The sequence below is a fragment of the Dromiciops gliroides genome, chromosome 2 (assembly GCF_019393635.1).
Source record: "Dromiciops gliroides isolate mDroGli1 chromosome 2, mDroGli1.pri, whole genome shotgun sequence".
Lineage (NCBI taxonomy): Eukaryota > Metazoa > Chordata > Mammalia > Microbiotheria > Microbiotheriidae > Dromiciops > Dromiciops gliroides.
Genome location: NC_057862.1, coordinates 586,565,385 through 586,577,995, shown reverse-complemented (window position 1 = coordinate 586,577,995; position 12,611 = coordinate 586,565,385). Strand labels below are relative to the sequence as shown.

At 37.1% G+C, this 12,611-nt stretch overlaps 1 protein-coding gene across 1 annotated transcript in view; it reads left to right on the top strand.

Moving 5' to 3' along the window:
* REL (REL proto-oncogene, NF-kB subunit) overlaps window positions 1–11,563 on the top strand; it is a 64,310-nt gene extending 52,747 nt beyond the window's left edge. The window contains exons 6-10 of the mRNA XM_043986547.1: window positions 3,958–4,062; window positions 4,157–4,369; window positions 8,039–8,107; window positions 8,247–8,315; window positions 10,554–11,563. Of these exons, the coding sequence (XP_043842482.1) occupies window positions 3,958–4,062; window positions 4,157–4,369; window positions 8,039–8,107; window positions 8,247–8,315; window positions 10,554–11,317 (1,220 nt within the window). The 3' untranslated portion in view covers window positions 11,318–11,563. The remainder of the gene's footprint in view (window positions 1–3,957; window positions 4,063–4,156; window positions 4,370–8,038; window positions 8,108–8,246; window positions 8,316–10,553) is intronic.
* Window positions 11,564–12,611: the final 1,048 nt, after the last annotated feature.

Sequence of the window (12,611 nt, the reverse complement as noted above, 5' to 3'; positions counted from 1 at the left end):
GGCTACCTCCTATCACTGACTTGTATTCTAGAAGGGGTACAAAAAGCACCATCGAAGAACTGTGTGTCCAGAAAAGGAGGAGGACTGGCTAAGGAACAAAAGAAGAGGTAACACATGGACAGTTTGACTATTGTACTGTGTGTCCACACAAATGTTTAACAACAACAACAACAACAACAACTACAGGAAAACCGCTTAAGCATTGGGAGGCTATTGGGAATTTTAGAAAAGACGTGGACAGGACTCCCAGTAGTTATGAAAGCACAGATGGCCTGTGGCAGATATATTGGTAGAGGGAGTACCTACACAGAGATCATGAATCCACTGAAATATCAAAGTGAATGGAGAGAATAATAAGAGTGATATTTGTGGGAGAATACTCCGGGCTGCTTGCTTACTTGATGGAGGATATGGTTGATATTTTCTGAACCTTCTTTTCAAAATGGACATGGAGATAAGATATGGATACTTCGGATTCTGGAAACTTACAAGAAAATCTCACACTGCAGCACAGGACATCTGATATATTCTTTTTTTTGTTTTGTTTTGTTTTGTTTTTTTGGCTGGGCAATGAGGGTTAAGTGACTTGCCCAGGGTCACACAGCTAGTAAGTGTCAAGTGTCTGAGGCCGGATTTGAACTCAGGTACTCCTGAATCCAGGGCCGGTCCTTTATCCACTGCGCCACCTAGCTGCCCCGTGATACATTCTTAATTTATCTTATTGACAGTTTCATTTATCCAAAAATAGAGAAAATAGTAAAGCACATTTGCTGCTCTGAACCTAATTTTGACCAATAAGGAAGAATTTATTTGATCTGTAGATATGAGAAGGTTCTTGGAAGAAAGTAGCTGTTGTTTTAGAATATAATAAAAAAAGTACTGGGTTTGGGGGCGGGACCTGAGTTTAAAATATGATTTTTGCTTGCTAGCTGCTATGTCCTTTAATCTCTTTGGGTCCCAGTTTCCTTTATCTGTAAAATGAAGGTTTGACCTCAGTTATCTCTAGATCCCTTCTACCTCTAAATATATGATACTGTAATCATATCAACTGTGATTGGTAGATAGAAATCACAGGGCTGACTGCCACTTAGAAATAGAGAATACTATAAAAATAATCAGCAATTTAAAAATGAAATGGGACACCTTATGAAATAGTGAGCTTACTATGTTCTTGGACACTTGCTAGCTGTGTGATCTTGGGCAAGTCACCTAACCCTATTTGCCTCAGTTCCCTCATCTATAAAATGAGCTGGAAAATGAAATGGCAAACCACTCCAGTGTCTTTGCCAAGAAAACATCCACTGAGGTCACAGAGAGTCTGACACAACTGAAACAAGACAATGACAATGACAACACCAACACCAACACCACCAATTAGGATATGTTTAAGCAGAAGTGTTCCATGTGAGATGCTATGGAGAGGATTCCTGCATTGAGTGAGACATTGGACTACATTATTTCCAAGGTTCCTTCCAACTCATAAGATTCTTTGATTAGCTTGTTGTTTTAGAACCAAAGCGCATAATGTTAGGTTGACAACTATTTTAAAAAACATGTAATAGGTGATGACTCATTAGTTTGCTACTTGTTTTCCCCTAAAGCCAGATCAAATGGTCAGTATTCATGAAAACAAGAATAAGTAATAAAATATACAGTTGTTTTCAATTGTATTTGCTTCTTTTCCTGAACATTATTTCCTCTTAAAGAGATACTTATTTTCTTCAGTTGTATTTATGGTGCTTTGGACCTTTATTCTGTCCTTTTTTTTTTCTATTCAGAATAGATGGGAAATTACTGTTTTTCTTGGATATTACCATCTCTCTCAATATCAATTTATTTCTTGTTTTGTAAGTTTCTCCCAGTGAAAGGTTGTGGGAATGGTAGTACTGAAAGTCATCACATATGTTTGACCCTATGTATGAATATGAGGGCATGTGTCTCCTATAGCTGTTAATACAATTTAAAAACCACAGCCACTGTTCCATATTCTACTCATTCCTTCATCCTTCTTTTCATTTGCATAGTCAACTAATGTTTATTAAATAATAAAAGTTTGTTGCACAGGGCACTAGAGGAGATACCAAATTGTATAAAAAGATTCCTAGCAGCCTGGAAAAACCTGGGATCAAACTTCACATCCAGCTCTTAGGGAACAGTTGAAAGAATTTTGATTTTTAAGTATAATATCATTGTGTTATAATAAATGATGAATCTGAAGAAATATGGGAGACTTGGAATGAAGAAGTCCAATAGAATATGTTCACTGATTATTTGTAAATAACTCACTAAACTGAAACATAATCCATGTAAAATACATTGGTAAATTACTTGGTTGCTATCTTGTTAAGGTTAATATACTCAGCTTTTCTTTCCTTTAAACAATCAGAAGGTGATGGTACGCACACAAGTAACTTAGAATTTTTTGCATAGCTTTCTTGTTTCAAGGCTTTTGAATTATACTTTCTTTTTATTGTTTGTATATTTGAATGCTTAATAGTGGTTGTGGAAATATAAACAAAACTAAATTTAAAAATATATTTGCCAATTTCCACCTCAAATTGTGCAAGACATAGACCTCATTCTGAAAGGATATCGTTGGATAGGGCAGATACGCAAGCAGTTACCAGTTATCTAAGGCATGAGTGCCGTATGAGTGTACTAGCTGCCAAGGGAGTACAGAAGAAAGAGGAATCTCTTCTGGTTTGAAAGGAAAGTGGGACTTCAGGGTGGAGAGTTGGGAGGGGGCTGTCCCAGTTGAAGAAATGGAACAAGCAAAAGCAGTAAAGTGTAAGAGGTGTTTTGGTGTTTGTAAGTAAGCTAGATTGGCTGAAAGGTTTTTTTAATTGCCAAGCCAAATAATTGGGCAGGCAATGAGGAGACATCGAAGGGTTTCAGACAGTAGAATCAGGTGATAATAGTAGAACTTCTAGCATGAGGTAGTATTGTGGGAAAAGCACTCAGAGACCTAGGTTTGAATCAGTTTCTGACAATTACCTGTCTGGGCAAGTCACTTAATCTCCCTGGAACTTAGTTTCATCATTCATAAAATGGGCATAAAAAGTACCTGTAGACAAATGAGATAATATAGGCAAAGTATTTTGTAAAATCTTGAAGTCTTCTATAAATGGATCATTTTCCATTCAGTTCATTAAACATTTTTAAGCAGCTCCTCTGTGCCCAGCACTATATGCCAAGCTCTGGGATACAAATAATAAAAAGAATGCTAATCCTACCCTGCTAGGGGAGAAGACAGTACCCAAGAGGAAACTGAAAGGGAAGTGGGTGCCAGAGAGCACCTGGGGGAAGGGCATGATGTTTGTGTCAGAAATCAAGCAGAGCCATTCATGGAAAATGGAGAGTTCTCTGGAAAGCTCCGAGTCCTCACTGAAAAAAGACCATGGGAGGAGGTTATTCCTCCACCCTCCAGTCAGAAGGGAGGGGCAGTGGGGGAGCTGAGAACCATCAGAAGCAGAGTCAGGCTATGGGGTGATGGGATTCCAGGTGATCACCTTATTCTGAGGGAGGCAGGATGTTCGTGGAGTACAGACTAAGCAGTGGTACTGATGGCTCTGAGGACCATGATAATAAAGAAGAGGAAGCATCGAGATGGACTGGCAGGGGGAGAATCTGGAGAGCTATCTGCTGTTTAAGCTGCTGCCCAGTTGCTGGTGCCGTGGATAGAGTGCGGGGCCCGGAGTCAGGAAGACCTGAATTTGGAGCCAGCCTCAAACACTTGCTAGTTCTAAGACCCTGGGCAAGTTATTTAAGCTCTGTTTGCCTCAGTTTCCTCATCTGTGGGGTAATAACAGCACCCGCCCCTCAGGGTTGTGGTGAGGATCATAGTGCCTGGCACATAGTAAGTGTTATATAAGTGTTGGCTATTATCATTATTACTCTTGAATAATAGAAGAAATTGCTGAAATATCCATTCAATTTTTTTTCTTCATTTATTTCTAGGAGCTCCTAACACTGCAGAATTAAGGATCTGTCGTGTAAACAAGAATTGTGGAAGTGTCAGAGGAGGTGATGAAATATTCCTACTCTGTGACAAAGTTCAGAAAGGTACTGCTGTCTGAGTTCTTTTGTTGAACTTATATCAATAGGCCCGTTTCACATTTTAATCTCCTGCTGTTACAAACTTCTCCTTATTTTCTAGATGATATAGAAGTTCGGTTCGTGTTGAATGATTGGGAAGCCAAAGGTAGCTTTTCACAAGCAGACGTACATCGTCAAGTAGCCATCGTATTCAGAACGCCACCATTTTACAAAGCTATCACTGAACCAGTGACAGTAAAAATGCAGCTCCGAAGACCTTCAGATCAGGAAGTTAGTGAATCCATGGACTTTCGCTATCTGCCAGATGAAAAAGGTACCACTTTATCACAAGAAAAGTTTTCTTGCATAAAAGATAGTTTTGCATAGGATTTTCTTTATTATTGATTCAAATTTGAGTTTCAGTTATGTGTCCATAAGTTTTTAGAATTACTATTTGGAAGTACTCTCTATTATATGTTCATTTGCTTTCCTTTGCAAATCATCATTCATTCAACAATTGTGTGACTGCTAAATATTATGAATATTACATTATAAATGCAACTGCGCTTTTAGTTGCTGTGAGGCATATACAGAAATAAAAAATGGGCTTTGTTTTCATTGGAGCTTCCAGTCTGTAGTGGGAAGGATAGATGTAGACACAAATAGAAGGTAGAAAGAGTATAGGAAGGGGCAGGTAGGTGGCGCAGTGGATAAAGCATGGGCCCTGGATTCAAGAGGACCTGAGTTCAAATCTGGCCTCAGACACTTGACACTTACTAGCTATGACCCTGGGCAAGTCACTTAACTCCAGTTGCCCTGCCCAAAAAACATCCAGGATGACTGGATATGGGCCTGGATGTATGTGTGTGTGTGTGTGTGTGTGTGTAATGCCACTGCACCCAGATGGCTCTGGAGGAGAGAGTAGGGTTGCTGACTGAACAGCCCTGCCTCACTTAAAGCCAGTTTGGGATGTCATGATATCACTTCCTGATGTCATGGTGCTCTTCGAGAAATAAGGACAAACCACCACCACCACCACCACCACAAACAGAGGTAGAATTCAGTGGGAGGGTATTCTGGGGGGAAGCAGAGGGAGGTAGAAGTCCCATGAGGAGGCATGGGGCAGGCAAGGACAGGATAGGGTTAGGAAACAGGAAGTTGGACTGGATCTTCTAGTTTAGTGATAATAATGGCTGAGATTTATAGATCACTTTAAGGTTTGCAAAGTACTTCTCATGCATCATTTGGTTTGAACCTAAAAACAACCCTCTGAGGTACACACTCCAGGTTCATGTATGATGATCTCCATTTTACAGATTTTAGAACTGAGGCACAGAGAGGTCAAAGGATCAGAGATTTAGACTCAGAGGGATCCTAGGGGTCATCACACCCAGTCTCTCACTTTACAGACCAGTCCGAGGCTCAGAGAACTTAAGGGACTTGTTATCGCAGGGATAATGAGTCAGGCTCAAGAGAAGAACACAGGCCCTCTGACTTACTTTCCACTGCATCATGCTTCTTCCCCACATTCTTTTTTTTTTTTTTTTAAGTGAGGCAATGAGGGTTAAGTGACTTGCCCAGGGTCACAGCTAGTAAGTGTCAAGTGTCTGAGGCCGGATTTGAACTCAGATACTCCTGACTCCAGGGCCGGTGTTCTATCCACTGTGCCACCTAGCTGTACCCCCCCCCCCTTCCCCGAGTCTTGACATCAGTCTGAATTCCCTGATGGCTTGGGAGTACTTCATTTTCAATGAAAGCTGTCCCATAGCTATCAGATTTAAAGGGTCTTTGAAGTGTGTGAAGGCTTGGCCTTCACATTTATTACATGTAAAGGGCTTTACTCCAGTATGAGTTCTCTGATAGCTAGTAAGGCTTGTCCTCTAGAAGTAGCCTTCCTCACATTAATCACATACAAAGGATTTCTCTCTGGTGTGAATTCTCCATAACTTGGGCATGGTCACACCTCTGGTATCTCAAATGGGATTCAAACCTAAGTCGTCGTGAAGAGCTTTGAGCCAGACAGATAGGCCATGGAGGAGGGAGGAATTTGCAGAAGGAGTGGAAACATGAGACAGGGAAGTGAATTAAGAGAATTAGTAGGAGTTAATAAGGTCTGAAAAAGGGTTTTGCTGAAAATCTATGGCTTTCATTTTTACTTAAAATAAAAATGTCAGATATAAGGCAGATTTTTGCATTTCCATTCTTTTTTTTACAGATTCATTAGAAAGTTAAACTGCTAGGTTTTTTAATATGTATATATATATATATATATACACATACACATGTGTCTGTCTACATGTCACATTTGTGCATATGATGTGTTTGGATATAGAATCTTATACTTTATTTTTAAAAACATATGTACCTTGTTATTTTCTCAGTGTAGTGGAAAGATCAATTGGTTTGGGGAGTCAGAAAGTCTGAAATCAGATTCCAGCTCCACCACCTGTGCCCACTTTGGGCAAGTCCCTTCAGCCTTATAGAGCTCATTTGTAAAATGAGGAGGTTGGACCACATGAGCTATGAGGTCCCTTCTCACTCTAAATATAGGGCTCTGTGATCCTCCCACCAACCTTGTGAGGCAGGTAGGATCACTGTGCATTCTGTTTTGCTTTTTGAAATGAAAATTCATCATATCATAGCAGTTATTGGTTGCCACATGTAGAATGTTTTTTATGATTCTTTGTCCTCACTAATTGAGTGGTGGACATTTCGTGTTTCTTGATTAATTAGTTGATTAATCCTAAACTCTAACCTGAGTTCAAATCTGGCCTCAGACGCTTGACACTTACTAGCTGTGTGACCCTGGGCAAGTCACTTAACCCCAACCGCCTCACTAAAAAAAAAAAGATAAAAAAAATCCTAAGCTCTATAGTTCTTTATTGACCTTGGGGAAAGAATTCTGATTAACTGTAAAGAATAATTCTTTTAGATACTTAAGAAAATATCCTTTTTATTTCACTTGAATTTGTTTATATATATCTATGAATGAGTCACCATTAATAAAAGTCTCTAATTCTTATTTTTACCCATTTATTCATAAAGATTATCTTACTTGGCTAAGATGAGAAAAGCACTACTTTCTTGTGAAAAGGAACCTTATATTTTCATCTAAATTCAATTCTCTACTAAATACCCCCCTAGCAATCATTTTGAATTAAGATTATTTGGTAATTCATAGGTTTAAAGCATAACATAGTTTTTAAAAGCTGAAAATTATTTTGGGAAGTAATTCATGCTACCTTCTTCCCAAGACTTACTCTAAACCCATTTTAACAGATAAGTCAGGGTCAGATTGACAGAAACTTTTTTGTGCATCTATGAAGCAGGAGCCTGTCAATGGGTCTGTTAGGATTCTTTTTGTCATTTTACAAACTACAAATTTTAGAATGCCATATGTGAACTTTTTTTTCTGATATCAACTTTTAAATCTTTCTTCACCCAAAAAAAATCCTATAGAAGAAATGAATACTTTTCATGATTAAGAGAAAATCTTGTGTTGACAGTGATCTAATGCGTGAATAGTTATTAAATCACTCCTAAACAGCTAGGTGATTTTGTCTGCTTCAGTTGTAAAATGGGGATAATGATAGGACCTAGCTCACAGGATTGGGTTTTTGTTTGTTTTTGGTGAGGCAATTGAGGTTAAGTGACTTGCCCAGGGTCACACAGCTAGTAAGTGTCAAGTGTCTGAGGTCAAATTTGAACTCAGGTACTCCTGAATTCAAGACTGGTGCTCTATCCACTCTGCCAACTAGCTGCCCCCACACAGGACTGTTGTGAGAATCAAATGAGATATTTGAAGAGTGCTTAGCACCAGTGCCTGGTATATAGTAGGTACTTAATAAATGTTTCCTTTTTCTTCCCTCATTCCTATGTGAATTGCTTTAAGGCATAATTTATATATATATTTGTATTTGTGATCAAAGCACCACATTGGTTTAAAAAAGGGTAGAAGCATAATTATGTGATTAATGCATTTTTCTCCTTCCTACCTAACCAGATCCATATGGGAATAAATCAAAGAAACAAAAAACAACTTTAGACTTCCAGAAGCTGTTGCAAGGTTGTGGTAAGGATTTTTTGCTTTTAAACATTTTAACAAATTTTCAAAATTAAACAATGGATTTTTCTAACTAATTTAATATTTTAAATTTAAATGATTTTAATGTAAATTTCAAATTTATAATAATTAGTTTTTTAAATTATAGTTAATTTTCCAGAAAGACCAAAAGCTGGTCCTCCCCGATCAACTGGAGAAGGGAGAATCATCAAAAAAGGTATTTATTTTTGTAGCAGTTGACCTTTCGTATAAATATGGAAATCAGAAAGACCAATTTGCTTTATATATTCTTACGCCATTCTTGATGTAGAAAAAATTGCTCATTTGACTTTTCTCCACAAATTTAAAATACATGTGTCATAACATATTGAAATGTACTGGCTTGGTGTTTGTACAAAACAGTATTTGAAACTGTGATTATGTTCTTCATATTTACATTAATTTTCTAGAAAACAAATGAAGTCTTATAGTAAATATATAATTGTCTGAAGAAAAAGATGTTCTGGTAATTGAATTTCTGGTTAACTAAAACTTAGTCAGAAAAATCCCCTTTTGTTTCAAGTTTTCTTGAAATTAAAAAAAAATGTTTTGGTTTATTTCCATATTTTACAAAACATAATACTTTGAACATAATCTCTTTTATGGCTGAGTCTTCCATGACATCCTCCTAATGCCTCATTATGGGAGCGACCTTGTATTTTCATTGGCTATACCAGTGGGGCACAAGGGTCTTGGTGATAGGCTGTGTTGGACATCCAAGGGCTAGGCTACCTACCTACAAAGCATAGGTTGTCCTGAGAATAATCAGTTTTTTGGCCACAGTAATTAAAAAACTGTCTAAGTTATTGAGGAACTGTAATCTGACTCAATGATATTGAGTATTCATTGAAATCACAGCATTGAGATATTGCGTTTGTTAACGATTAAAAATATGAGACATGGTATCTGGGTAATTTAATCATTTTATTAAAATGGCTGGCAGGGGGCAGCTGGGTGGCACAGTGGATAAAGCACTGGCCCTGGATTCAGGAAAGACCTAAGTTCAAATGTGGCCTCAGACACTTCACACTTACTAGCTATGTGACCCTGGGCAAGTCACTTAACCTTCATTGCCCCCACCCCCCTCCCCCCCAATGGACGGCAGGTTATTCATAAAACCAGGTCTGTGGCCATCTCAGACCACAGACCCATAATGGCAGTGGGGTTTCAGTTTATATACCCTTCTAACTGAAGGAGGTCCATCACACAACGATCAAATCTAACTGGTTAGCATCATTTGGAGATGGGTTGTATTAAGGTGAAGTCAGGAGATTGTGGCATCAGGGAGAAATGCAGAGACCCCCCACCCAAGCTGACACAGTGGTTCCTACCTACAACAGGTTCACGAAGTCAAAATCTCTTCAGTTAAGTTCTTCATCTTATCTAAACAAAAGAATCTGTCTCTGCCTAAGACTCCTTTTATAAGCTTGGGGTTGAGGTGCATTTGACCTAGATAAGATTTGAGAGACTCTCTAAAGAGCTTGTCTCTGAGTGGAGGGGGAGAGAGAACTTAAGAGAGATCTCTGGGTCCCCCAAGGTACTGATTATTAATAATTATTTCTCACAATACAAGTTATAAGTATAAAGGAGGATCTTGCAGTGCCTCAGAGTCATCCTTCTCACTGGTTACCATAGTTCAGTACTGTTTATAAAGTTGCAGATAGTTTAGGAAATTGAGTTGAATTTGTAGTGTATTTTATTTATTGTGTGTATATATCTTTAATAAATCCTGATACAGATGTTTTCCTTTGATTTTCTTCTTTCTCCAGAAAGTACAGTGCATAATTTAATAATTCATATTTATACTAAACTTTAAAGTTTGCAAAACACTTTCCTCACAATAACTCTGTGATGTAAGTAATATAAGTATAACCTCTATTTTACAATTGAAGAAGCAGGTTTTGAGAGGTTAAGTTATTTGCCCCATGATCACATAACTATCTGAGGCAGCATTTAAATCCAGGCCTCTCAACTCCAAGTGTGATGCTTCATCTACTTTTTGATGCTGCCTTTTGATAAAACACTTCTGGTTATTTGAATTCTAATTAATAGTGGTTCCACTCTGATATTTATATGAAATATATCCAATTTTCTCACAGGGACCTCAAGAGCTATATTTTCATAATGTCCTAAATGAGATTACATTTTGATACTTAGTATATATTCTTACAAAATCATTTGCTTAAATTCAGTGTAAACAGCAGTATTCAAAGATTAGGCGTATAAGTTTTACCTGAAGTGATTTTGGCTACTTTGTCCCCAAGTTTATAGATGTATGTGAATTACATTATTTAAATAATGCAATGTTAAGACATTTCTTGTAACTTTATAATTGAATGTTAATATTTTCTTGATTTTTAAAATACTTATTTCATTAAAAATTTTTTTTCTTTTTTAAAATTTGTACCTCCAACAGAAATGTCAAGAACTCCAGGAACTATGCATCAAGTCTCATCTTATTTTACTTCACCACTTGTGTCAAGTTCAAATACAATGCCGCATCCAACTTCAACTTTATCTTCGATGGTACCTTATCCATCTTCAAGCTGGCCTTCAATGACTCTTCCTACATCAATAAACCCAACTAATACACATTCACCAAGTGGTTTTTCAACAGGAACACTTCCCTCTGATTCACAAAGTAGCCGGTCATACCTGGAAATAGCTCGTGTTTCCAATAGTCTAGATACTTCTGATCCTTGTCTTTTTAACAATGGTACGAATGGAATTGGAGCTCAGTCCCTGTCACAGGCTGACCTTTTTGGGGTTAATAACAGCATGTTGCAGAATATTACAACACCCAGCAGTGACAGCATGATGGAGACTGACATGCAGTATGTTAGCATGAACCTTGAAAGCTCATCATATAACTCAATGTTAAACCCAAGAGACTACAGGAGACAACTCCATCCGACACCACCATCTACTGGAGGATCCACAGCAGGCTCCAGTGCCAATTCTACTCTCTTTATTTCACAGTCAGATGTATTTCATTCAGTAGATTTCAGTTGTCTAGAGAACAGTACAGTAAGTGAATCAAAATCATCAGGCAATCCTAATTCAAATAACCCAAGTTTTGTGCCTAACAGTCAATGTTATGTTAACAGTAATATGCAAAATGAAGATCATTTTAATTCCTTTGAAGTCAATTTAGACTTGTTTAATACAGAACTTGTCTAATTAAAATGGAGTTTGTAGCCTTTGAATATATACTTGCAGGCATTTTAAGATTCTGTTTTAAATCTTAAGATGCAAAGTTTTATACTCACCTTATGCATGGAGCCTCCTATAAGTGTGAATTTGGTGTCTTCTGTGGATCTTGTCTACAGGAGGTTGTCATGAAAGTGCCCAAAGTATTCCTTATAACAGAGCTTCACCTACAGCATTTGGTTTTACTGAAGGAACTGCTCGAAGGAGGGTGCTTGTATCAAGGCTCCAGTATGAGCAAATAAAACTTTTCTTCCCTTTCTAATGATTTTATATATATATATATATATATATATATATATATATATATATATATATATATATACTTATGTTTTTAGTGAACCAATATATACTTATGTCTTTGGTGCACTTAAATTTGCTTTGAAGCAAATTTTATATAAATACTATAATGACTATGTCATTGAAAAAAATTTCATTATTATTATTATAGGCAGTAGGTGACCCCTGGGGGGGGTCTCCTGTGGCTGTTTGGACAGTTATGAATAAAGTTTTCGAATTACAAAGTATTCTCACTTTTTTTTGTTTTTTCTTGTGTTTTTCTTTTTAGTTCTGATTTTTCTTTTCACATCATGACTAATGTAAAAATAAGTTTAACATGATTGTACGTGTACAGGGTGGGCTAAAAGCCACAATTTTTAAAGAACTTTTTGAAAATTACCTTTTCTTTATTTTTCACCATTTATTAGATTTGATTTTTTAACATGTAAAGTCATTTCTTACATGTACTGTATATGATGCTATGGCATTGTAAATTAAAAACAAAAAATAAAGGAGTTATTAAATATTGAAACCCCATTGTGACTTTCGGGCCACCCTGTTTAACCTATACTAGATTGATTGCTGTCTTGGGGAGGGGGAAGGGAAGGAGAAAAATTTGGAACTCTTAAAAGCTTATAAAAATAAATATTGTAAACAATATCTTTACATGTAATTGGAAAAAAATAAAAGGAAATGCCTTGGCCCGAAAGTAAATAGAGCATTGGGATCACCTACTTTTCGTATACAAAATATGAAACTTTATCTCATTGTCAGTGAGATCAGGAGTAGGTAGATATGCACCATGGAATTTTTTAGTATCCAATTTTGAGTTTTCACTTTTTGGAAACTTCTCAAGCTGGCATTTTAGTTGGCAGAGGAGACAAATACACTTTAACCAGTGTGTTTATAAAACCACTTTAAGGCAGCTGATGTGAAAGACCAAATCACATGAATGTATATTTAAAATATAATCTGTAGCATTAGCTAG